Raw genomic sequence first — 26,532 nt, forward strand, 5'->3', positions numbered from 1 at the left:
GGCAGAGTGATGGCTTTCCTTCTCTGCGGATTGGGGAGTTGGGGGTCCACATTTCTGGCAAGTTGGCCATGTGTGGAGTGCCAACAAATATGGTAACGCTCGAAACGGTCAAAAGTCGGGCTAGGAGTAAGAGAATAATGGTATGCCCAAACACCAAAATATGTTATAGCCACTTAAATGGTGTTCATGGGGAATTTATAATAACATGGGAAGTGCTTATGCTACCATGTTAAATGAAAAACTAAGGACACAAAGTTATTTATTCTGTACAATCCCCAAGACGTAAACTACACAATTACATGGATACAAAAGGAAATACCCTCCACCTTAATGGTGATTAAACCAAGTGTTGGCATTATAAATGATTCCTATCTATTTATTTTTCTTTAGGGTAGAGGCATGCCTGGGGCATGGGAGACCTTTTGAATTAATAGACTATGGGGGTCTTTAAAGCATAGGTTTTCAGCCAGGGACTCTTAACTGGGTACCATGGATACAATTCAGAGTGACTATAAACTTGGCTGGAAAAAAAACACATCTTTATTTTCATTAACCTCTAACTGAAATGTTTTTTTCTCCTGAATTTTTTTTGGTAGCACAACAAACATTATGGGAAATTTACCATTTTAACCATTTTTAAGTATCCAGTGGAGTGGGGTTAAGTCCATTTACAGTGGGGTGCAACAGTCACCACCATCCTTCTCCAGCCTGAAACTGGACATTTCCTTTAATTAGGAATGTAGCCAAGGGGGAGGGTATAGCTCAGTGGCAGAGTGCCTGCTTAGCATGCACAGGGTCCTGGGTTCAATCCCCAGTACCTCCATTAAAAATAAATAAACAAACCTAATTATCCCCCCAAAAGAAGAAAATACATAAATAAAAACTTTTAAAAAAAAAAAGGAATGTAGCCAAAGAACCACAGTAAATGACCAGGACCTGTGACTTTGTCATCAGCAGAAATCAAGGCTCTTTTCATATTACATTAGCATAGTTGCAGGTGTATGAACCATTGTTCAGGCCCCTCACAGCTTTGAAATCCGGGAGTTATGAAAACGGCCACCAAAGCTTCTTATTTAATGTTACTAGAGTTGTTATTTAAGATACAAATTTGTTTTGTAATATTTTGCTAACCATATTTCAATATAAAAATTTTCCTTTGCATGTAAGACTATGTATTTTATGTATTTAAGAAACATTATTCTGAGAAAGAATTGATAGGTTTCAGCAGACCGTCAAAGTGGTTCACAAGACCAAAAACTCCTGACAGATGGAGTAATTAAAGTATAAGCTACCCTCAACATACAATAATGGGTTTACTGATGGGTGTCTGAATTCTTCACAACTGTTCCAATGGTGACGTGGCTCAGTAGAATATAATACTACATCCACATGCATCTTCCCAACAGCCACCATGCACTTAGCCCTTGGAGTAATCCAATTTGCATGTATCCCTTTGGAAAACAATGTTTGATGGACCTCAAAAGATATTCTCAAATGAATAAGCCGCCAATGACAGAGTGTGAGAGTATCAGAGCATATTCCAAAAAGAGGAACAAATCAGCCCCACTTTTCATAAAGAATCTACTTCCCTAATCTACTTCTTTCTTTATCCAAAAATATGTTTTAGAAGATGCGCAACATCACTAATCAGGGAAATGCAACTCAAAATACAATGAGACAGCACCTCGCAACTGTTAGAAAAGCTATTATCAAAAAGATTAGAAATAACAAGTGTTGGTGAGGATGTGCAGAAAAGGGAACACTTGTGCACAATGTAACCGGTGCAGCCACTATGGAAAACAGTATGGAGGTTCCTCAAAAAAATTACAAACAGAACTACCATATGATCCAGCAATCTCATTCCTGGATATTTAACCAAAAACAAAAACACTAACTTAAAAAGATACATGCATCCCCAGGTTCATTGCAGCACTATTTACGATAATCAAGAAACAGAAACAACCTAAGTGTCCACCAACAGGTGAAGGGACTAAGAAAATGTGGTATACCAGAAATTGACACAACATTGTAAACTGACTGTACCTCAATAAAAAAAAAATAATAATGGTAAAAAAAAAGAGGAAAAAAGAAAATGTAGTATATGTATACAATGGAATATTACTCAGCCAAAAAAAGAATGTAATCTTGCTGTTTGCAACAACATGTATGAACCTTGAGGGCATTATGCCAAGTGAAGTAAGTCAGACAGAGAAAGACAGATACAGTATGATCTCACTTACATGTGGAATCTAAAAACAAAACAAAGCAAAACAAAAAATAAGCTCATAGATTCAGAGAACAGACTGGTGGTTGCCAAACTTACGGGGGAGCGTGCTGGATGGATGGATGAAGGGAGTCAAAAGGTACAAACTTTCAGTTATAAAATAAATGAGTCCTGGGTATGTAATATACTATATGGTGACTGTAGTTAATACCATATTGCCTATTTGAAAGTTGCTAATAAAGTGGATCTTAAAAGTTCCCATCACAAGAGAAAAAATTCTCTACGTATGGTGACAGATGTTAACTAGAATTGTGTTCATTTTGCAATACATACAAATATTGAATCATTGTGTTGTACACCTGAAACTAAAATGTTGTATGTCGATTATATCTCAATAGAAGGAATTCCGTTTTTGGAATCTCATATGGTGCTGGGCACTGTATTCCCTGGACTAGAACCACCATTTGATTACCTTTCATATAAGATTTTCTTTTCCACAAGTTCCATATCTGCCATAATTTTCAAAGAAAACTGCTCTCTAATGTTGAAAGACGTCTACTTAACCTATAATCACCTTCTTGGAAAGAAGCCCCCACTTACCCTCCACCAAGAGGTCCATAGAGTTGGGTCTAGGTGGTCTATAAACTCAAATCCCTGGCTATGGCTGACTGGCCAAGAGTAGAGATTTGACCCAAGCTGAGCCAATCAGATTATCTCTCCTGGGAATTTGGAAAGGGGACCTAGTCTCTCCCTGGTGCATTGACCCGTGGGCATGTAAACTTCGGGGCTACCACGTGGGTGTGTGTGGTGATGTGCATGCTGAGGCGGACAGACCAACCCTGGGTGGGACATGGGTGTGTGGAGAGGGTGCAGATGCTTCGGCTGTACCCTTTGCTCAGGACTGCTGAATCCATGGTATAGAAACCTGCTTTGGGCTGGGGCTGGTCCTGGGGGGACCCCAATTGCTAAGTTTGGGTTGGCCCCAATGGTGCCCCACACGGCAGCTCAAGATTGTTTCATGCCCTCTCTTCCCAAGTTTATCCTCAGAGTCCCCCTAGTCCCTTCCACAAAAAAGTACGAAACAGCCACCCAACCAGCGTACCTCAGGTCTGCCGATGCTTCTGCGGACCCAAGCTCCAACCCCTTCTGGCTGCTCTCGGCTGAGCACTGAGAGGGTAACCCTCTTGAAGGATGCCATGTCGAAGGCTAAAAAGAGTGTTCTGAGGCTGAGCTGTAAAGGATGGAGAGCAAGAGGAGGGATAACAGAACAGAGAAGTCATACAGGAGGGACTAGCCAAGGACAAAAAAATAAAGGATATTAAATTTACACCTGCCCAAAATATTAACAGCTACAATTTATTAACTGCTTACTCTGTACAAAACCTGAGCTAGGTGCTTTAAAACAACAATAATGATGGTAAACACATATGAGTACTAACTAGGTTCCCAGAACCCTACTAGTTATTGACAGTTGTTAACTGGTATAGTCCTATGGTCATCTTTTACAAGGTTAAGCAATAACAACTCTGTAGGGCACTTACCAAAAACCTCTAATGAGCACTTTACCAGCTTTACCTCACTGAAATTTCTCAACCTACCTCCTACCCCACGCTGCCCCATGAGGTAGGTGCTACCAGGAGCTGAGAGATTTGTGTGGTGACACAGGGAACATGGAGAAACACCAAGAGGTCTGTGACTCTCACGTGAATGTTCCTGATCTTGGCATCGAAAGGGATCTTTGAGGGTCATCTCAAAGAACTATCCCTGAAGTTCAGGGACAACTTAAGTGGCAAGAAATCTTCGTGCTTTCTCGTGAAGTCTTCTTCATGAGCATAGGAAACTCATGAAGGAGGTACCCTTGACAACACAATCTGTATTCTGGGGACTCATTGATCTCCTGAATTCAAAAGTGCTTCCTCTTTGTGGGTCTAAAGTCTACTCAACCAAATATCACAGAACAAATAGAATCAATTCCCTTTTCACTTTAAAAGCTTGCACACAGTACCCCCAATCTGTAAAGCTCTTCTTCAAGCGATCTATAATCCATTCCTTCAAAGATGCCCACTCAAACCAAGAGAGATGCAAGAATAGATTCTGGAGCCCCACAGCCTGGGTCTGCATACCAGGTTCACCATGTACCAGCTGTGTGACCTGAGGCCAACTGCTAAGCCTTTCTGTTCCTCAGGTTCCCCACCCGTGAAATAGAAGTAATAAGACTGCCTACCTTAAAGGAGTGCAGTCAGTGCTCTAGGAATGGGAGCTGCTGCTATTTAGAGCAATCCACTCTGAAAAGCCCTCCAGTCAGTCAAGGCTTACTCTGAAATGCGCCCGCCCAGAGCCAGGCACTCAGTAAGTATTTATTGGGTGTTTAACTGTGGGACACAGAAATGAGCTCAATCCTCCAAGGCGTACAGAACGGTCATCACCTACCTATGAGCACCTAAAAAGTATTTTACTTCCCATGTGGACTATTTCTGGGTCTTTCCAGACTTCTACAATTAAATTCTGTGCACGTGAACAACTGATGAGGCACTTACCAGATTGCAGCGCTCTGCAGAAAGAAAGGCCGTCTGCCACTAGCGCCAAATTGCAGAGGACTATTTAAGCACCTCTGGTCATCTCCCTGGGGACTCCCCTGAGCATCTCAAGTGGGCCCGGAAGGACGGGGACCCGCCAGCGGCCCGCCAGCCCTGGCCCCTCCCACCCCGCGGGCGCTCGCTCCTCACGCGCGGCGGGGCGGGGCGCGGGGAGGGCGGGCTCGGCGGCGCCGCGCGCAGCTGCCTCACCGTGACTCAGCGCTTCGCCGGCGGTGGCCGCAAGGAAGCGGGAGGCGGGAGTCTGTGGGTCTCCGGGGCTGTGGGCCAGGGCGACACCCTTTGATTGACAGGCCGCCGCCGCTCCGATCCTCTCGCTCCGCCCCACCCCCATCCCCCAAGCCCCGCCGCTCCCGCGACCCCGCCTGCTCCGCTGCCCTTCGGCCTGGGCGCCTCTCCTGCCCGGGAGAGATGCTCGCTGGGCCCTGGGAGGGGTGGGTGGGCCCAGCAGGTGCTCTGTTCAGGGCGAAGGTCCCAATGCGACCTCCTGGGAAACCTGTCTTTACCTCGAGTCCGCTCGTCACGCAACCCGCGGAGCTTGGCTGCACGGGTTCGGATCCTGCCTCCACCACTTCTTAGCTGCGTGACCTTGGGCAGGTGACTCAGCCTCTCTGTGCCTCCGGTTCCTCCGTTGTAAAATAGGGATGGTGATGATAACACAGTACAACTTGGGTTGTGAAGAGACTTAAATGAGCTGGGCAGGTCCTAAGCACAAAACAATTTTTTTGTTACATAAAGCTGCCTCCTGTTCGCCCTGTACAAGGGGGGGGGGGGAATTGGAGACTTTTCCCAGGGATGTACGGAGTTGTGGAAGCCGCTGCGGGTTTCTGTTCTTTAAACACTAGAAAGCTCACTGGGTTTGGGGAAAGGAAAGAAAGTGGCCACTGTAAAACAGGGATCTGTAGAGGGCCAAGTAGTATTTTCGACTGTGCAGGCCGGGTGTCTTCCTGCAACAGTCTCCAAATAAAACCGAAGCGCAGACTCTCTGGCACTTTGCAGTCCTTAGTAAGTGCTTCTGCATTCCCTACCAAGAAGTTCAATGTTTAGTCAGTTACCTGAAGCTGAAACTCAAGCTCTCTCCATCACTCTTCCACCTTGAAATCCTGTGCTTTCTGCTCCTGTTATCTCTTAAATATACTTGGTCCTTCCCATTTTGATGGCCACCATCCATCTTCTCTGATAGCCAAGCCATCTTCCAAGTCGCAGGAAAATGGAATTCTCAACCACCTAAAACCTTCATTGCCTGCAAGAGAAAGTCCTGTGTTACCCTTAACGCAGCCTCACCCTTAGCATGCCAACACTTGCTGAAGGACAAGTGTAAACACACACACACACACACACACACACGCACCCCCTCTTTCCATTATTCTGAACTTTTTTAGGTCTCGAATGGGCATTCTCTCTCTTATTGGCTTGCTATGCCCTCTGCTTGGAACTTTTTCTCCTTAATCTGCCTTATCCCCAGTCATCTCCCAGCTCTCAGTTTCCCCATCCCTCCCTCTAAGGAAACCTTGCCTGTCTGTCCTCTCAAGTCTGGGTGAGGCATTTGACATGGCAATCATCACAACTACACGTTGTGGACCAAAGTCACTGTTTATCCTCCGTTGGAAGATTCTCTTTTCCTATGATGGCTCCAACAGTATCTCCCATTGCACACGTCTTCTTCTGCAATGTGACCTTGACACTTAGCCCATCACAAGTGGAGTTTACTTCTCTTCCTCTTAAGTCTAGGCAGGGCTTGTGGCTGCTTTGACCGATGGAATAGAGTGGAAGGGACACTGCCAGTTCTCAGCGTGGCTCTGAAATGACCTGGCAGCTTCTGCTTCCTGGAAGAAGAGAGATGACTATGAGACCACCATTCTGGGAGAAGTCCCCGCCATGTGGAGGAGAGGTCCTGGAAGGAGAAACGCCATGTGAGGAAGGAGTCAGAGGCCAAGGACACTGCAGTGTGGGACATGTAGACAAATAAGCCATCTGGGAAGGGGCCCCCTAACCCCAGCTGCCCCAGCTGATACCACATGGATGAGATATGAGCACTCAACTGCATCCTTCTCAACTTCCAGACCCGAACGCCTGTGAGGAAATAAATATGGTTGTTTTAAGCCACTCAGTTTCCAGGTCATTCATTTCATGATAAATAACGAGAAATGTGCTTTTATGTGAGAAAAGAGATGAGGTGTATCTTCAAAGCTCTCTAGGTAAGGAAAAATTCTTACAAATATTTACCCTTTCAGAAAGTGGCTATGTCCAATCAGCCATCCAGTAAGATAAAAAATTATTAAACTAGACTTAAGACATGAAATGTTGCGTCCCACTGGCCACGGCAGTAATCTCTGAGCACAGGTGCCCTGCCAGTTTCCTCCATTACACGGAGCATTTAGAAGGACAGCTTCCTAATACAACAGGAGAGAATGGCTTCCCTGTACATTTTTACCCGTTTTGATGCTGGATTTGCCATAGTCTTGAGGATGCTTTCAGTGTATCACCTTTTCAAAGCTTCCTCTGGGGCTCAGAATCCCTTCCGCCTCTGAAACCAAAACAGGTGTGAGAGCTTCCTTCCTTTCTTGTCTTTGAGAAGCTGGTCACTGGGAGAAGCCAAGTCCAAGGGTGTGCATTTTCAGAGCAAGGCAGGGAATTCTATTTGTAGGCCACTGCAGAGGGAAAAAAACAGAGCAGTCATAAAAAGCTAGAAGACTTAAAATGAGGAAAAACAAACATGGGGGGATTTACAAATGGAATATGCGGCATGTAACATTTCGCCATTAACAGGGCCCACTTTTGAGATGAGAAATGTGACTCTGTGGATAAAGATGAAGGGGAATGGAATACTACTCAGCCACAAAAAAGAATGAAATAATGCCATTGGCAGCAACATGGATGGACCTAGAGATTATCATACTAAGTGAAGTAAGCCAGACAGACAAAGACAAATACCATATATCACTTATATGTGGAATCTTAAAAAATGACAGAAATAAACTTATCTACAAAATCAGAAATAGACTCAGACATAGAAAACAAACTTATGGTTACCAAAGGGGAAGAGAGGGTTGAGGACGAATAAATTGGCAGTTTGGGATTTGCAGATACAAACTACTATGTATAAAAGAGATAAACAATAAGGTTCTACTGTACAGCACAGGAAACTATATTCAATACCTTGTAATAACATATAATGGAAAAGAATATGAAAAAGAACATATGTGTGTGTGTATATATATATATATATATATATAAATGTATATAACTGACCACTTTGCTGTATACCAGAAATGAACACAACATTGTAAATTAACTATACTTCAATTAAAAAAAAAGAAATACAACTCTGTACATGGAACTTTGAGCACTTTTCGCACTGTCATTTGCCATCCAGTTGGAGATGTTGAACAGGCAGCTGGATACATGAGTGTGTAGATACACCATCCATTGCCTCTGAAATCCCAGGAAACATAAAGAAAGCTCTATGTCCATATGACAGTGAAGAAAACCTTCTCTAAAAAATTCCAAATACCACCATTATCATCTTTAAAGACACTCACTTTATCAACATGTTTTGTGACCTTTTTTCCTTTTTAACTCAAAAATTTTATTTTCTTCTTCTGTATGACTTTCTTCTTGAAAATACATTTTATAGAAATACATGTGTCTAAATGTGTCTTATATATGTCACCATTTGCAATTTTTTTTTCTCTTTTAAGCACTCAAAAAATCTTTCCTGCAGATTGGTCAGGTTTTGGTATTTTGCTTCCCATGGCGCTTGCTATACCTGCTGTTCATTGAATGAAAAATATCTCTCGAATATTCTATGTTAGGGATTCAGACTTTCTGAACCCAGCAAATTAACTGGCCCCAAGTCAGGGACAGATTATTTTGTAAACATTAGTTTATGAAGGGCATTAATGTTCTTGTGGTCAAAGACATCCAAAAATATCCAGAAAAGATGTGTATACGTGACTCGCATTTCCACCCCTGCGAGAAGAATCTGACCAGACGTGGTCTGGTCCATTGGCCAGGGTTCTGACCCTGAAGCTACATGTGATCAACCATTGCAGGAAAATCATAACTATTTTCCTCTTTCCCGTGGGTTTTTGGCAGCGTGCCAGAAAAGAATAGCTTATGACCCTCTCCCTTGAGCCACAGAACTTTCCTAGAATTTATCACAAGCAAAACATTCTCAGCCCTGAAAGGCTGATTCATCTCTGAACTGGGGAAATGGAGACATTTAGGTGAATGAGTCCCCTGATACCTACCTCAGTTACGCTGATAACCTTTCTCGGTTTTCACCTTTTGTAAGGCTGGGTCTTTTGGACAAATGAAGGCTGCTTTCAAGATCACGGTGTTGGAATGAAAATAAAAGGCTAATTTGAATTAACCTTCAGTTAATGTTATGTACTCTGAGGTGTTTAAGGATGGAGTACACTGACGTCTGTAACTTACTTTGAAGGCACCAAAAAATAACAGAAATCGTAACAGTACTAATACCAATCAGGTGGATTGATGCATGGATTGAGGGCAGATAAACAGATAAATGACAAAGCAAATAAAGCAAAATGTAACTGTAGAATCTAGTGGTGTAGCGTGCTCACCATACATTTTTTAAAACCTTTTCTATATTTTGAAATTATTCATGATAAAATGAGGGGGGAATAATTTGAATGGAAGTGGGAATCGTGGCTGGGGGGTTCCATAAAAGCCCCCTTTTGCCTACTTTCTTTGCTTCCAACTCTAGCACCTTGTACACAATACAATTCCATGCATATCTGTTGAATTGAGCTTTTGAGCTAAATTCCAAGCTACTAGGTCACTTCAAAAGCTGGCAGGATTCTTCCTGACCGTGAGAGTTGGCAGTTTTTTTCTGTGAAGGCCAGATTGTTAAATATTGGAGACTTCGCGGACATATGGGCTCTGTTGAAACTACTCAACTCTGCCGTTGAAGAAAGCAAGCAGCCTCACCCAACATCTGAACACAGGACTGTGGCTGTGTTCCAAGACATTTGATTTACAAAAGCAGGTGGTAGTCATAGTTTGCCAACCCTATCTCGACCACAAATCCTTACTTTCCACTAAAAAGTAGGAGTAAAATTGAGAAAATGCCAATAGTCTAGGTAAAGATTTCATAAATGTCAAGAAAGGTTGTAACAAAACAACACAACAAATCTTTTTGGGTCCGCCTCCAACCCTTCACTCACCCATCCCCTTTCATGAGGAAAAAGGCTGTTTGTTCCACCATTGAACCTGAGCTTTAATATGCAAGCATTGTTAGAAGAGGTAATGCATTCATCTTTGATTCCAGTAAGTATAAACTAGTCATATGAGAACCCAACTTCCAAGCAGATTATTTTAGCACCAGGAGGAATATGTGCAGGAGGTGATGAAGTGACACCCCCAGTGATGAGATTGCCCTGGAAAAAGCTCAAGCTGCAGAAGAGAGAAGCTATCGGAGCCCTTGTGGGCTTAATCTCCAGGAAGGAGAGACAGACACTATAAATAAATCAATTATGTAGTTGATTTTAAGGTGTTGGGTGCTATGAAAAAAAGAAAAAATGACGCAGAGTAAGGGAGACTGGGAGTGCTGGGTGGAGTGAGATATAGTATTAAACAAAGTGGTCCAGGTATGGCTCATTAGGAAGATGTCATCTGAAGCAGAGCCTGGAGATGATGAAATAAACCAGGCAGATATCTGTGATGGTTTGCCAAGCAGAGGAAACAGCCAATGCAAAGGCCCTGGGGCAGGTGGTGCTCAGAATATTGTAGGTGTGACAATGTGAAATAGAAGAATCATAAAATGATGTTAGAGATAGTACTAGGGGACCAGAAAAGGGGGGACCATTGGAGAATCCAGACGGGAGGAGTGGCAGGTTTGACTTAAAATTTAAAAGCATCATTCTGGCTAGCCAGTGGAGAACAGACTCAGGCAAGAATGGAAACAGGGAGAGCCAGCAGGAGAATGCCATATGCCAGGTGAGGGATGATGGCAACTTAGACCAGTCAGTAGCAGTAGAGGTGGTAAAAAGTGGCCAAATTTGGGATATATTTTTAAGAGATAGTGAAGGATCAGACGTTGGGTGTGAAGGAAGGGTAAAGGTCAAGGGTGATTCCGAGTTCTTTGGCCTGAGCAGCTAGAAGCATAGGGTAGCTCTTAGCTGAGAAGGAAAGACTGTAGGAGAAGCTAGTTTGAAGGATGAGTTGGAAGGTCAGCTTTGCACATGTTAAGTTTGACATGGTTATTAGGCATTCCAAGTATAGACAGACAAAGTGACAGTCCAATACAAGTCTGGAATTCAGGGGAGAGGACCTGGCTGAAATTTGGAATCGAAAGCATATAGATGGTATTTAAAGCCATGATCAAATGAATTTTTTTTAAGTGAGAGAAAAACATAGGTCAGGCAGAAGCACGAGCGTGCGCCCGTGCACACACACAAACGCACACACGATGCATCCTCTTGGGTCTTTTCTTATTCTAAAAATGTAAGCACTACTACTCCCAACTCAACAAGCTTGTTTACATCCTGAAGTCAGATCGCCCCACGCCACAGCCCTACACCAGCTTGTTGCCTGCTAAAGGCCTGCATGGACAAGCTTAGAGAAAATTCCTAAGGGTCTCCCTGGGTAGAGGTGATAACGCAGACTATAATTCGAGCAAATTAAATCAAGTAATAGAAACAGCAGGTTGCCACAACAAGTGAGAATTAGACTGAAGACATGGAAAATACAGAGCCAAAAAAGGCCTGGGAGAAGTGGCAGAGGAAGTGAATGAATAGAATAAGTAAATAAATCTAGGACATTCTGACTCAGAGGAAACCACTCCTCCCAGCTGCCCTTGAGGGTTTCAAGCCCCAAGAAGGGATGAGGATCCCAAGAGATTGTGCCCAGGTGTTTCCAGGGTTCTGCCACTTCCTCCTCCCCCCCCCTAAATTGACTTTTTATTCTAGAATTGACCTTCAGCCATGCTACCATGTTTAAACAGTGGAGTAAAAACAAATCGCCATGTGGGAAAGGAAGTTAATTAGCAGAGTGTAGAATTAATTTATTTGGCCAGATTGCTGTGCCACTGTTACTCGCCTTCACCCTCAATTTCTCAAATGACTGCCTACTTGATTCCTAGAGGATGGAGAACTATTTGGAAACCATCAGGGACTTACTTGCTGTCAGGATGTAATTTCCACTCTTTTGAATTGTTCTGAAGGACTCTCTGCCATTCCTCAAACTCCAGTTTCAAGTAGAAGTATTTATTTTTCACACACTGTACTGTAATTAGACCTTTACTTGTGGTTCTTCCTCCACTAGACATAAGCCCCCTGAAGATGTGGGCTGCCTCTGTTGTGTTTCCTTCCTACTGTGTCTCTAGCCCCTAACAGAACACTTGGCACATGGTAGGTTCTCAATAAGACTTGACTGACGGAATAAATGAATGAATGAGTAGAAATGATGCTAATCCTGTGTCCACTCAAGAGGCTACCTCTTTGAAAGTCAGTAGCTTCATCTTCCTCTGCCCACCCAGGATTTCATCACACCATAGATATTTTAAAAGTTGCCAACAACAATAGGCACATGAAAAAATGCTCAATACAGCTAATTATCAGAGAAATGCAAATCAAACTACAATGACATTATCACCTCACACCGGTCAGAATGGCCATCATTAAAAACTCCACAAACAATAAACGCTGGAGAGGGTGTGGAGAAAAGGGAACCCTCTTACACTGCCGGTATTAATGTAGCTCGGTGCAGCCATTACAGAAAATAGTATGAAGATTCCTCAAAAAACTGAAAATAGACTTACCATGTGATCCAGCAATCCCACTGCTGGGCATATATCCAGAGGGAACTCTAATTCAAAAAGATACATGCACCCCAATGTTCACAGCAGCACTATTTACAACAGCCAAGACATAGAAACAACCTAATTGTCCATCAACAGATGACTGGATAAAGCAGTGGGTAATATTTACACAATGGAATACTACTCAGCCATAAAAAAGAATAAAATAATGCCATTTACAGCAATGTGGATGGACCTGGAGATCATCATTCTAAGTGAAGAAAGCCAGAAAAAGAAAGAAAAATACAATATGATATTACTCATATGTGGAATCTAAAAAAGAATAAAAAGAAGAAGAAGACACAAATGAACTTATCTACAAAACAGAAATAGACTCACAGACATAGAAAACAAACTTATGGTTACCAGGGAGAAAGGGGGTGGGAAGAGATAAATTGAGAGTTCGAGACTTGCAAGTACTAACTACTATATATAAAAACAAATAAACAAGTTTCTTCTGTATAACACAGGGAACTATATTCAATATCTTGTAGTAACCTATAATGAAAAAGAATATGAAAACGAATATATATGTATATGTATGACTGAAACATTATGCTGTACACCAGAAATTGACACATTGTAAACTGATCATATTTCATAAAGAAGTAGCCAACACTTTATAAGCTAATACAGTGTGTCAACGCATGCCAAAAGAATGATTAATTTTCTCAGCTGTCCATAGCTTAGCCTAAAATAAGTCATTAGATTTATTACATATTACATACAACCAGTGTGCACCAGAGAAGATGGTGTAAATCAGAAGAATGAGTAAAGCCAAAAGTTGTGATGTTGTGACTCACAGACAAACTTATGGTTACCAAAGGGGAAAGGGGGAGGAGGGATAAATTAGGAATTTGGAATTAACAGATACACACTACTATATGTAAAAGAGATAAACAAGAAGGACGTCCTGTACAGCACAGGGAAGTCTATTCAATATCTTGTAATTATCTATAATGGAAAAAAATCTGAAAAAGAATATATATACATATGCATATATATATATCTGAATCACTTTGCTGTACACCTGAAACTAACACATTGTACATCAACTATACTTCAATTAAAATTTTTTAAAATAAAATGAAAAGTTGCAATGTTATCGTAAATCATTATAGTGATAATCATAAATCAGTCAAGTGATAATTACGTTCTTTTATTGCAATCTTGGTGCATGGTCCACTAGCCAAACCCATCTCTTTTCCATTTCTGGATTTCTTAATAACTGAAGCTATGGAAACATGCTCCTTTTTCATCATATGAACTGTCCTTCTCTCTTATATATTCTCTGGCCTCCCTTTGTCTAGTGGTGAGTTGAAGTTTTCATTGCTTATTCTCCGCGCCCTTTGGCGTTACCTCATGGTTTCCTGACTCGTGTGAGAGAAGTCAGCGTCATAAGCAGGGTTTGGCCGAGATATTTTCTTGTCCTTTCCAGCGTAAAGCTCTCTAAACAAAGACAGGTTATCACATGTACCCGAGAGCTGCCTGGGAAAAGCAGGAGATGGAGTTATCAAAGTTGGAACCTTTATGAAATATGCTTTTGTCTCCGTTTTTGTTGCGCTCAATCAGGACAACAAGTATTGGCTAAGTGTTGAGCGCGGTTTCCTGTGGGATTGTGTAAGGCCTTGCAGGACAATAAACGTTTGGGGGGCACTGAGTAATGTAGCCATTTCTGACCCAGCAGCTGGGAAAATGTGAGACGATTTGTTGCTGCTGGAAGGAGGACGGCTGGGGCCGAGTTCCTGCAAGAGGCATCTCAACCTCACCGCGGTGGACGGCCAGCAGAACCGGCCAAAATGGTGCGTGTAAGTGGCAGGTGGCTGCGCAGTGTCATGTCCCACAGGAAAACGGGTTCGGATCTGGATGTCGTAGAGCCTGGAGTCACCAAATGGGGAGGGGGGCGCTTTAAGAAAAAGACTGCAAAACTATGAATGTGAAACTGCTGGGGCTCCTCGGAGGACTCTGGGTGGGGCCACGTCATCTGGGGGCCTGCTATCGTTCACTGTAAATTCCGTTCAGGGAAGCTGCCAGGTTGTGTGTACACCACCATCAACTTGATGTAGCTTTTTGTCCTTTCCTCTTCTGAGTTTCTCCATTCTGTTCTTTAGGCCTTCCGTGGCTTTTCATACTGGCTTCCTAACTGCTTCTGAAAAGACAAAGAAATGTTAGTCATACCTTCTTTTGTTTATGTGAATTTTATGAGGTTATTTTAGCTACGAATATTTGTTCTTAGCTTCCTGAAGTCTCCCTAAATCAGGGACTTAGGGATTTTCAATGGAGATAGAAAGATGGGAGGGGGTGAACCTTACAGTGGCAGCCAGACCCATATCATTTTAAAAGTTCGTGTGGACCGTGATGGTTATATCGGGTTTAAAAAGTAATACAACTAGAATGTGGTCTAGGTCCATGCTGTTCAAACTCTCATGTGCACATAAATCACCCAGGGATCTCGCTAAAAGGCAGATTTCAATGCACTAAGTCTGGGGGGGGGGGACTGAGAGTCTGCATTTCTACACAGCTCCCAGGGGATGCTGATACTGCCTGTCCATGGACCATACTTTGAGTAACGTCCATGTATTGATTTGTTAGAAGCCCGCTGGCACAAATACACAGTCAGCCAGATTCTAAGGTAACCAGTCCCAGGATTGAGAGCTTGTAACAGACCTAGAGAGCAGGTGCTTGTTGACTAGAGAAGGCGTGGGGCGGCTCCGCCTCCCACTACCTCCTCTCCCCAGGAGCTGGGGGAAGGGGCTGAGGACTGAAATTTTATATTGAGGGGCATCTTGCTGGCTTCAGTTTTTTAACTTTGCTATGGTCTTTTAAAAAACATTGCCTACGGAGTGACGAGGGGAAGGAGGACAGGTTTCTGGAATATCTACTAGGGTGCTAGGCAACGTACCACCATTTTCTCCTCATAACCTTTTGAGGTGGTTACTGTTTTACCCCCTTTACAGATGGGGAAGCTGTTTCACAGGGTTAAGTAACATGCTGCAGTGCATAGAGACAGAGCATGGATTTGAGCCCACCATTGGTGCTTCTGTCCACACCAACCTGTACGATCTTAGCAGTGTTATGTGTTAAAGTAACTCAGCATGAGGTATTAGGATGTGGATTGATTACTTCTGGCTTTTCTCCTAAGGAAAGTGCCCTGGGCAGAGGGGAGGGGGCAGAGGGGAAGAGGTCCCTGAAAAGAAGGAAGGGCTTCGCAAAGCTCTATGAGGCACCGAAGATGAATTTCACAACTAAAGCAAATTTTAGCTCCAACAGGAATGGCATTGGCATTCTCGCTTTCTTTGTGCCAAAATGGCTCCTAAAGTATCTGGTTTTCATAAATTCCGTTTGGAGGAACCATGGTATGGTGTTTCAAAATGCTGAATTCAAGGGTCAGTGTTAAAGGATTTCTGTCCACATTATGTCAAGACCAACTCTAACTTTCTTTCTCCTGCAGAATGCCCTGTGAAATGGGGATTTGTCCGGTTCTGTGGAGTATTTGGTATTTGTCTTTGGCTAGCCTCTTAAGAGTTTTATTTTTGAACCACCTTGACTGATTCTGAGTTAAATTTTTGGTTCCTGTTTAACTCACCATCATATTTTGTTCACGTATTTAGCAGGAAGATAAGCAGGCCTGGCCTTGGGCGAATATTTGAAGATCAAGTTGGTCACAGGTTCACCATTTGGCTTTTGGAGCCCCCATCCCAGTCCGCAGTGGGGGCGTCTTCCCTTTCCTTCCAGCTCTCGCCCCTCCACTGCCCTCCCCCTTCCCCTGCCAGCGCAAAACATGTATTTTTTTTAATATTTTGACACCTCTCAAAATGTTTAGGTAAATGACATGTAAAGTAAGGGAGGATCACTAAATCAAATAAAGGGGTAAGGAATTGCTACTCCCATCTCTCAATTCTAAAAAAATAAAGCTTTAAAGGCACCATACTGAGCCAGTCAGTAAATATGCATTTTGGCTGCAGGAACCATCCAATGGGCCCCTTTCACTATACAATCCTTTCTTCCTTCCTTTCCTGCTTCTTGCTCCCCTTCTGCACCACTTGGAATTTATTCCAACTTCGGAGGTTGTATGATCTTACCTATATTCAAAATGTAGGCTAGAGTTTTGCTATTTAACACTGTGCAGGAGGTTCCTGCTGAAAGATTATTTACAGGTCATATCTTTCTGGTATTTCTAATAAAGCTTTTGGTCCCTTACGTGGGTCTGGTAAGACTCAAATTTATGCCTCCTTCTACCAGACAGCATGCTTTAGCAAGGCTATCAGACATTTAGCTGAACACATAGATCTCACTTGGTGTATTTATGGCCATGACAGTGTGGGCAGTGCCCCAAGCAGGACACCAGTAATCTGGCTCCCTGGGCTGTGTCTGCCAGGTCACTGCTTGGTGACTCTGGCTAAGTCACCTAGGTTGCTGGGACTCAGTATTGCGACTCTAAAATGACTTGTAGGTTTCCTACCAGCTTTGATACCCTGCAGCTGCCTTCCTACATTTAGATTAGGGCCTTCTCTGATTAGAAGGGCTACACCGCTGGCATGTCCTTTCCTAGTACCAGTAATGTGATCAAGAATATGGGCTGTGGAGTTAGACAGCCTGGATTCAAACCCCACCTCCACCACACTAGCAGTGTGGCCTGGGTGATTTACTTATCTACAGCAGTGGCACCAGCTATAAGCCAGGAATGATGCTGCAACCTACCCCATGGGGGGCTTTGCTACAACTTACCCCATAGGATGGGACTGTTCATGGCTTACCCGATAGGGTAATTGTGAGCAGTAAACAAATGCACATTTTTAAGGTGCTTTAAAGAGCACCTGGCACTGGGTGAGCCGTCCTTAAACATTAGCTAGGACCATTATCACCACAGTCACTCATATCTTCCAAGGGCCAATTTTAAATCCCTTCCTTCCATAACATCTTTCTCAATTATCTTAAGAAAAACATAACTTTTCCTTCCTCAGGCCTTTCATAGCAAAGAGAATGGACTTCTCTCTAGCACTTGAGTTGTTTCCACTTTTTTCTTTTTTAATCATAAAAAAAAATTATGGGTATCCATAGTATGCCCAGTATTTTTCACAAAAGATTTCTCATTTAAGTCACATCACATGAAAGAGCTGCTGCTCACCTCATTTTAAAGATGAGAAAAGTCAAGTTTACAGCAGGGAAGGGGCTTGGTTGGGGTGACACAGCTGACAAGTGACGGACCTGCAACCTTCTCCAAGGCTTCTGAGTTCACTGCCCCACAGCAACCTTGCATATTAATTAGTCATGAAATCTACCTCTCAAACCCATTAGGTGTCACTCAGGGCACACTGTAGGCTCAAAATCAAGTGTGCTGAATAGATCTGCAGATTTGAACTCCTTATTGTCATGATATCATTTCCTTATAACTACTAAATAACCATAGTGATTCCAAGTCTTGTTAATTCCACAAGCACGGTTCATATATGTTATAGATGACACCATGGCTACTGACTTCCTTATAGAAAATACTATATTGGTTTCTGCCAGGTTTTTTTTTTGCCTCCCTTGCACTTTAATGTCCTTCTAGTTTCATGTGCTTATGGAAATAGGCAGCCTGGGCTATTTGGTAAGCAAATGGATGTGTCTATTCTGTGTAGGTGGTGATATATGAGTGTCCAACCAAATCCCATCAGCTTCTCTATGGAAATAGATTTCTGGTCTCTAGAGTTAGGATCTAATTTTATTTTGTTTAGTTTTTTAAAAAATCTCCCCAACTGAATTTCCCCTTAAATACGGGTAGACAGAGCCAAGTGGCTTGTCTTTGGACAGGCAAGTGGGACCACAGTCCTGCTGACTTATTGTCCTAATACAAGAGAGGAGAATGTTACATTTCTAAAAATTAGTCCTCACCAATAATCACCTCCAATACACCAAGGGGGACCACAGAAATGCTTTCAGTTCAGAATTGAGGCTAATCTAGGAGAAGAGAGAAGTACACAGTGGGGACAGAAGCAAACAGAAGCAGAAAGGCAGGTCGAAATTTGAGCAGGAACCAGGTATTGTCTTAGAAGAAACTGATCTGGAGATGACAAAAGCGTGAGTTGTCAAAACGGGGGTCTTTAAGTTCCTTAGGGTGCTCCAGAGCCCAGATTAGGGAATGGAACTTTGAAGAACTTCAAAGACAGGTGACCCCAGGTGTTTGTTACATGAGAGCAACCGATTCCCAACACATATGCACAGCACGTGAACTCTTTTGTGTGTGTGAAAATAAACAGTTGCACGTGTAATTTGAAAAAAATCTAGAGGTATGTTCACCAAAATGTTAACAGTTTTTTTCTTTCACTTGTCTGTAGTTCTTGGTTTTGGTGAATAAACATATATCACATACGATTTTTAAAAGGAATCATATGATATCACTTATATGTGGAATCTAAAAAATGATGCAAATGAACTTATTTACCAAATAGAAACAGACTCACAGACAGAAAACAAACTTAGGGTTACCAAAGTTGGGAAGGGGTGGGAAGGGAGGGATAGACTATGAGTTTGGGATTTGCAGATACTAACTACTATATATAAAGTAGATAAACAACAAGATCCTACTGTGTAACACAGGGAACTATATTCAATAGCCTGTAATAACCTATGATGAAAAATATGAAAAATAATATATATGTATAAGTGAATCACTATGCTGTACACTAGAAACTAACACAGCATTGTAAGTCAACTACACTTCAATTAAAAAAAAATGAAAGCCAAAAAATTCACAAAAGGCAGGATTTGGAATTAACAATTTTGTTGAAATTTGACAAGTTATATTTCATCAGCTGCAGCAATGTGTATAAACTCTTGGAGATTGATTAGAAAATGTGCTTGAGGACTTGGCACCTTCCTTTCTAGTCAATGTCCTTTTTCCCTTTAATATACAGAAGCGACTTTGTGAATTTCATTTGTCATTGATTTCTGTGGCTCATCATATTAATTTTTTAGACAAAAATTTTTAGATAAAATTAATTTTTAATTTTCCCCAAGAAATCACCTTTCATGTGATGAATGTGAAAGTTCTATAAACAGAAAAGCATGCATTTTATCGTGCACTGCCTTGGACACTGGGATTTGTATTTTTTAAACAGTGCTCTTAATGTTACAAACTGATTAAATATCTGAAAAAATTTGGAAAGTAAATTTTCTATTCAATTAAACCAGACCTATTTAACTACCACTCTGCTTTGAGGAGTACATTGTTAGTTGTGGATATAAAAGACATTTGACAAGAGTTTTCATAGTGTTCTATTTTTGCTTTGTTAGTAAATTTTTTTAATGTAGACATTTAAAAGGCAAAAGTTCCCTACACCTTTGCCTAGTGTGATATGGCTCCCCCAAAGGGGACTTTAACTCCCACAAAGTAGACCCTCCATAGTTTTGAGACATCCTCATGCTCCCTGCCTTCCCAGGTCCTGCTGGGTTTACTATACACCCTAATCTCCGCCTCATCTTTGAGTCCAGGGCAAAGAAAACAGAGAAGAGCACTCATTGTGCTCAAAAAACAACAAACAAACAAACAAAAACCTCATCTACTTTCACAAAGGAATTATGCCTTTTTCCCCAGATAAAATACCATTTGAAGTAAAAAGTGGCTGAGACTTTATATTATATTTGATGAATAAGATTTTTACCACTTCTCCCTAGGAGATAAACAATGTCCTTGGAGAACATTTGAGAGATGAATAGTTTCCTGAGCTATGAAAATAAATAATAAAAGCTGATTTTCTTGATTCCCATTTTGAGGGTGTTATATTCTGTGGCAGGAGGGAAGCTGGTGGGCCTGCCCATGGTTTATTTAATACCAAGTTGTGTTTCTGAGTCTCGCTTTCTTCCGCTCCCCTATCACGGTAGGCCCATCCTACACCTGGGCCACTGAGAAGTGAGTTAGTGATTGGACACGTTCAATTGACAGCAGCTTCCATCCACACAGAGCAATGCTTATGTGTCTGCTTCCTGATCAAGTGATACACAGAATGCAAATATCTTCTTTTTAATGCACAGCCCTGGCATAGTAAGAGGGAATATGAGTGATGGTGCCTCAGAGCAGTGACTTTTTGCCTAGAGCTTGAGAGTTAAAGACCTACAAGCACACTTCAGCTCTATTGAATTTAAGGTGAGTAAAATTAATTACCTTCGGATTATCAATAAACAAAGGAAGATGGTAATTATTGGGCATCTGACTGCTAACAACCATGTGACTTCACAAAGCCAAGAACGACATAAGGAAGTTTATCTCTTGCGGCCTATCGCTTAACATTACTTTTCATTACCAGACCCGATATCAGAGGGTTGAAGCAAGAGTCTTAGTAGAACTAGAAAATGAAAGCATTTATTTTCCAGAAATAGCTTAACTTTTTTTAAATTGAAGCATAGTTGATTTACAATGTTGTGTTAGTTTCTGCTGTACAGCAAAGTGATTCAGTTATAGATATATATATATACATTCTTTTTCATTATAGGTTACTGCAAGATATTGAATGTAGTTCCCTGTTCTATACAGTAGGACCTTGTTGTTTATCTCTTGTATACATATTAGTGTGTATCTGTTAATCCTGAACTCCTAATTTATCCCCCCTCCCCTTCCCCTTACAGCTTAACTTTTAATGTTTTATGAGGTTTTGGAAGAAAAAGACAGAGTATTTTTTATGAAGTACCAATTCTTCCAGTTCTTTTAAATCTCTTTTGATAGGTTTTGAAAATGTTTTCTTCTCAAAAATATTGAAAATTATAAACCATGTCCTTTATGTTAAAGATTGGGTCATGCTCAGGGTTGGGGCGGGCAGTCATTCACTACAATATCAGAGTCTCACAGTGGTTTGGATAGTTTGGTCCAGCAATTGGCCACATTAATGGAGAGAAATTTCAGTTGATCAGTTACTTCAGACATGGGGAACTGTCTGGAGTTCAAATGTCCATAGATTGCTTAAGGCATAAGGAGAATTTTGATATGGTGGTCTGAAGGTAATGTGAAGACGGTGAATTTATGATCCAAAGTGGGAGATGAGTACAATGCATAAAATACTACAAAAATCAACATATTTCTACATGTGAAAGCCAAGGCAGTGAGGGGAAAAAGTGCAGGTATGTGTGTATTTAAGAGCCTGCTTCATTAAATTTTCCTCTATGTTGCTAAATCTAATTTTCAAAAATTATATCTATTATCCCTGAATGAAATAATTGAATAAAAATGATGAAAGCCAGTGGGGAGGTTTAGCTCAGTGTTAGAATGCGTACTTAGCATGCACGAGGTCCTAGGTTCAATCCCCAGTACCTTTGTCAAAAAAAAAAAAAAAAGATGATGAAAGCTGAAAGAGAAACTAGCTAGATGCTGCAAACATTCATTTTCATTATTTGATTTTGTTTAGGACGACAATATGGACACAAAATCCATTCTAGAAGAACTTCTTCTCAAAAGGTCACAGCAAAAGAAGAAAATGTCGCCCAGTAATTACAAAGAGCGCCTTTTTGTTTTGACCAAAACAAACCTCTCCTACTATGAATATGACAAAATGGTGAGACCTTATTTATTCCATTGTTTTTTATACTACTTGCTTTTTGTAAGTCTCTACAAAGTGCTTAATATAATGAAACATCAGGTTTCTTAGCTTGCACAGTAAAGATCAACTTGCACTCACTTATCACATTGTTAACCAAGTTATAATTAATTCAAGATAGAGGATTTTAAAGCATTGGTGAACTTTACTAAGGCAAGTTTTAACTTTAAAACACTGGTTCTCAACTGAGGGTGATTTTGCCCCTCAAAGGACATCTGACAATGGCTGGGGACACTTTTGGTTGTCATCAGTGGGGGAAGGGGACACTTTGCTCCTGGCATCTAGTGGGTGGAGGCCAGGCAGGCTGAACATCCTACAGTGCCCAGGACAGCGCCAACCACAAAGAATGATCTAGCCCCAAATAGTCCTGAAGATGAGAAGCCCTGCCTTAACAAATGCTGGACATAAGACTCTTTCTATACAGATCAGAATTCTATCACGGTAGAAATACTGAAATACTGTCATAAAATTGAAACTAAATGAAGATGCTTTGTGGAGTTAAACGTTAATTTTCCTGAATAGATTAATCGATGGCAGGTGATTTAAAATGGGTTTCAAGATTGTCAAATAAAATTACTGTGCTGCTTAAAGATTTGCTTTTGGAGGAGTTTAAGTTTGTGTCCACACTTGAAAAACATATTCGGTCATCACTGGATTTTGACTAGTATGGAATAATTGGAGTGAGTCTCACATGCCCATCCCATCTCCCAATCTCCTTCCTAAGCACAACTTTAATGTTATGCTTTTCCTCATGCACCACTATATATCACGTGAGGCATCTTATATATATGTTTTTTTTTAATTCAGAAAAGAGGCAGCAGAAAAGGATCAATTGAGATTAAGAAAATCAGATGTGTGGAGAAAGTAAATCTTGAGGAGCAGACCCCTGTGGAGAGACAGTACCCATTTCAGGTAAGTGGTGGGACAACAGTTCATTAGATGGATGGCTCTTCTTTTGATATTTTCTATTATGAACTCAGTATTTTGGCGATAAATAAAGATGTTACAAAATTATTAAGACAATGGCACGTGCTTATATTTGTGTAACCACAGACAACATTCTCAACCAGTCTCTGAGTTTGGAGCATCCCCAGATGGGAGTTGGGCCATTTGCTAAAATTCTATCCACCAATCTGCTTTCCCTAGAGGGAGAGAAAGAAAGATGAGTAGGTAAGTCTCAGTGGCCTGACTTGCCTTGGGGTCTGAAGATCTCTTTTATCAAACACTGCAGAGCATTTCCAATCTGCCACAAGTTACTGAACACACTGTAAGGAATAAAATGCCATCCCAGTCCCCAAGGCATTTACAGGTCATTATAATGCAGTGAGGGTGGGTGTTAAGATGAAGGTGGCAGAGTAGCCATGGTGACCCAGAAGGCAAGAGCTTCACTCCTCACTCCAGGAGGTCAGGGAGATTTCCTGTTGGAGGTGACACTCAGGTTAGGAAGGACAAGTGGGGGTGAGCCCAGCAAAAACAGAAAAGGCAGCAAAACCAAAGAAACAGTAAATGTTAAGGCACTGGTAGGTGAAACAGAATGGCATGTTTGGAGAGATCCAGGTAGTGCTTAGAAGTAAGCAGTCCAGTGAAAGAGTGAAGGATGAGCCAGGAGAGGTGGGCGGGGCCACATCGTGAACACCTTTGCACCACACACTAAAGAGTTTGAATTTTACCCTAAAGTACTTCAAACAATGGCCTACTATGGAGAATGTGCCTGCAGTACCCCTGGGAAGTGGCTTGCGCTAACACATACCCTACTTTTATTATATCACGAATACTTACATTTCTGATCTAAAGACAGAAGAACTGTCCTTCCAATGGTCAGGCTACCCTCTGCTACTATGAGGGAACAATGGACAAAAATGAAATAAAATAAAATCTAGTCAGTGAAACATGCTGTACACCAGAAATTGACATACTGTATACTTCAATTAAATTGAGTATAATTGTATACTTGAGTATACTTGTATACTCAATAATTGAGTATACTTCAATTAAAAAAAATTATCTAGTCGGTAAACAATCCATACTTCTCACTTAAAAGAAAAAACACTACCCAGTTGGAAGAAAAGAGGGGAGCATGTGCTCATGGAAGATGCTTCAAATTTGTATCACAGAGGCATGGAATACTCCAAAGAACACAGGCTTTGGAGCTCCTAGCCCCATTGCTTATATTTCTGTAACCATAGGCAACATTCTCAATCTCTCTCTGGGTTTGTTTCTTCATTTGCAAAGTGGGCATAGTCATATATTTTTGTAGAGTTGAAATAGAATTAAAATTTTAAATTATCTGGGATAGAGCCCCAATACTAGTAGGTATTTAATAAATGGTCTGTACTGTTTACCCACAAAAGCTGAATAAACTTGAGAAGGATCTGGGGAAGACTTTGTAATGTTCAAACATTTCACCAAGTGTCTTAAGGAATAGAAAATGATTTATGCTGGGGATCCCTGGGGTGGGACATGACCCAAGGGACTGAAGTAACAGGGAAACATGTTTTTACTCAATATAAGTATGAGCTATATAGTGATCAGAATGAATGGAAATTGGCAAGGATGGCAGAGCAAAAGTAAAGGACATTCCATTTCTGAAGATATTTTCAAGAATAGAGCAGATAAACATTTTCCAGTGGGCTATAGAGTCATGAACTGGGAAGGTGGATGGACCAGAACACTAAGACAACTGTAATGTCTAATATTTTACACTTTTGTAATTCTCCATGGTCCAGGGCGTTCCTGCTGAGACCTCAATGTTTACTGCTGTCAGATGCATCGTTGCTGTGATTTTCCAAAGTGTAGAGGTGTCTGGGAGAAAATAAACTGAGGGGTGGAGGATAAAAATAACTAGATTAAAAAAATCTAATTCCAGGGCTAATGCATATTATATAAGCAAACGCAATATTTCTTCTGGATAACAGAAAATTTGTAGTTGCACCAGAGTGAACTATAACGCAATTATACCTAAATGCACCAAATCTTTTCCTTTCCAGATTGTCTATAAAGATGGGCTTCTCTATGTGTATGCATCAAATGAAGAGAGCCGAAGTCAGTGGTTGAAAGCATTACAGAAAGGTAATTTTTTTAAAAAGTCATAAAGGGAGTCATTGACTGAGCTCTTTTGAGGCTTGGTGGAGGAAAGATATGGCAATAAAAGGGCCTAATGCCAAAAGAGAATCTGTTGATTTTCCTACCAGCCTCAGAGAATGTGCTGTGCTCATCCTCGTTTTGCATTCTCATTGTTACTTAGAGGAAGCCTGGGGATCAGATTCCCTTCCCTGCCCTGCATAGAGCTGGCTATTGTGCCTTTCCAGTAGCTAGGAGGAAGCCAGGCCACCTGCTCTCCGCCCACTGTGCTCGCCTTTATCAGAGCAAAGTCTAGGTCCTCATGGGGCTATGTCAGATCCTGTAGCTACTGTAGTTTGGGTATTTACAGAAAATTATATCTAATACTTACTAAGCACTTATCATTTGCCAGCTCCTGTGTCAAGCAGTGGTAAAACATTTTCTTAGCTAATCCTTTGGACAGCTCTATGGCAACGGGTAATACTATTATCCATTTTTCAGATAAGTGAAGTTAAAGAGACATGGCCAATGTCATGTACACAGTTATAGAGAATACATAATTCAATTACCCAAACTAAAAATTTTAAATAGTACAGTATAAATGCTAGGCAAAACTGGGGATTTAATGAAACTTTCATTCAGTGATTCCTAGGCTGCTATGGTAGCAACTTTTGGTAAAAGAGAGAATTAGCAATTTAGCATTATGATGTTTCTCCCTATGATATTTTTACTGTAAAGGTGGGTAGCGGTGTGAGGACAATAGTTAACTCAGATGAGTGACTCTACTGGTGGAATTTCAGATATTAAGCTCCCAGATGGGGGAAGATGTTATTTTATTTTATTTAAGTTTTAGACTCAGGCTCTTTCTCACTACACCTCAAATTACACACTTAGACAACCACCTACTCTATTTTGATGCAAATACATCCTTTTTTGCACAAGGGGTGTAATTTTCCCTTTGTATGAAAGGGTTTAGCAACCTATTCTGTAGGACAGTCAAGTAGTCCAAGGAGGAGAATAGCCTCACTTTACCTGCCACCAGCTTGTTGAAGTGAGATGGGCATCCTTCTTAGAGTCAGACAAAACTGCGTTCAAGTCCTGCTTTGCTGTGTCATCTAATAAAACTATCTAACATCTCTGGGTCTCAGTTTCCTGACCTGTAAAATGGGAGATCACATTTCTCTTTTTCCTAGAGCAGTCACGAGCCACAGATGAGTGATTCATAAATGTACTAGTGTCCAACACACAAACATGCGCCAC

General features: G+C 41.4%; 2 protein-coding genes across 3 annotated transcripts in view; one reads left to right on the top strand and one right to left on the bottom strand.

Annotated features, from left to right (window-relative positions):
- Positions 1-4,913, bottom strand: part of PIR (pirin) — a 97,286-nt gene extending 92,373 nt beyond the window's left edge. For both annotated transcript variants that reach the window (XM_015246463.3, XM_006212644.2), the window contains exons 1-2: positions 4,762-4,913; positions 3,327-3,455 (exon numbers count right to left, since the gene is read on the bottom strand). In XM_015246463.3, coding sequence (XP_015101949.1) covers positions 3,327-3,422 — 96 coding nt within the window. In that variant the 5' untranslated portion in view covers positions 3,423-3,455; positions 4,762-4,913. The remainder of the gene's footprint in view (positions 1-3,326; positions 3,456-4,761) is intronic.
- Positions 4,914-14,109: 9,196 nt separating this feature from the next.
- Positions 14,110-26,532, top strand: part of BMX (BMX non-receptor tyrosine kinase) — a 49,752-nt gene continuing 37,329 nt past the window's right edge. Inside the window, exons 1-4 of the mRNA XM_006212646.4 lie at positions 14,110-14,445; positions 22,024-22,170; positions 23,020-23,124; positions 25,200-25,281. Of these exons, the coding sequence (XP_006212708.2) occupies positions 14,443-14,445; positions 22,024-22,170; positions 23,020-23,124; positions 25,200-25,281 (337 nt within the window). The 5' untranslated portion in view covers positions 14,110-14,442. The remainder of the gene's footprint in view (positions 14,446-22,023; positions 22,171-23,019; positions 23,125-25,199; positions 25,282-26,532) is intronic.

The sequence above is a fragment of the Vicugna pacos genome, chromosome X (assembly GCF_048564905.1).
Source record: "Vicugna pacos chromosome X, VicPac4, whole genome shotgun sequence".
In the NCBI taxonomy this organism is placed as follows: domain Eukaryota; kingdom Metazoa; phylum Chordata; class Mammalia; order Artiodactyla; family Camelidae; genus Vicugna; species Vicugna pacos.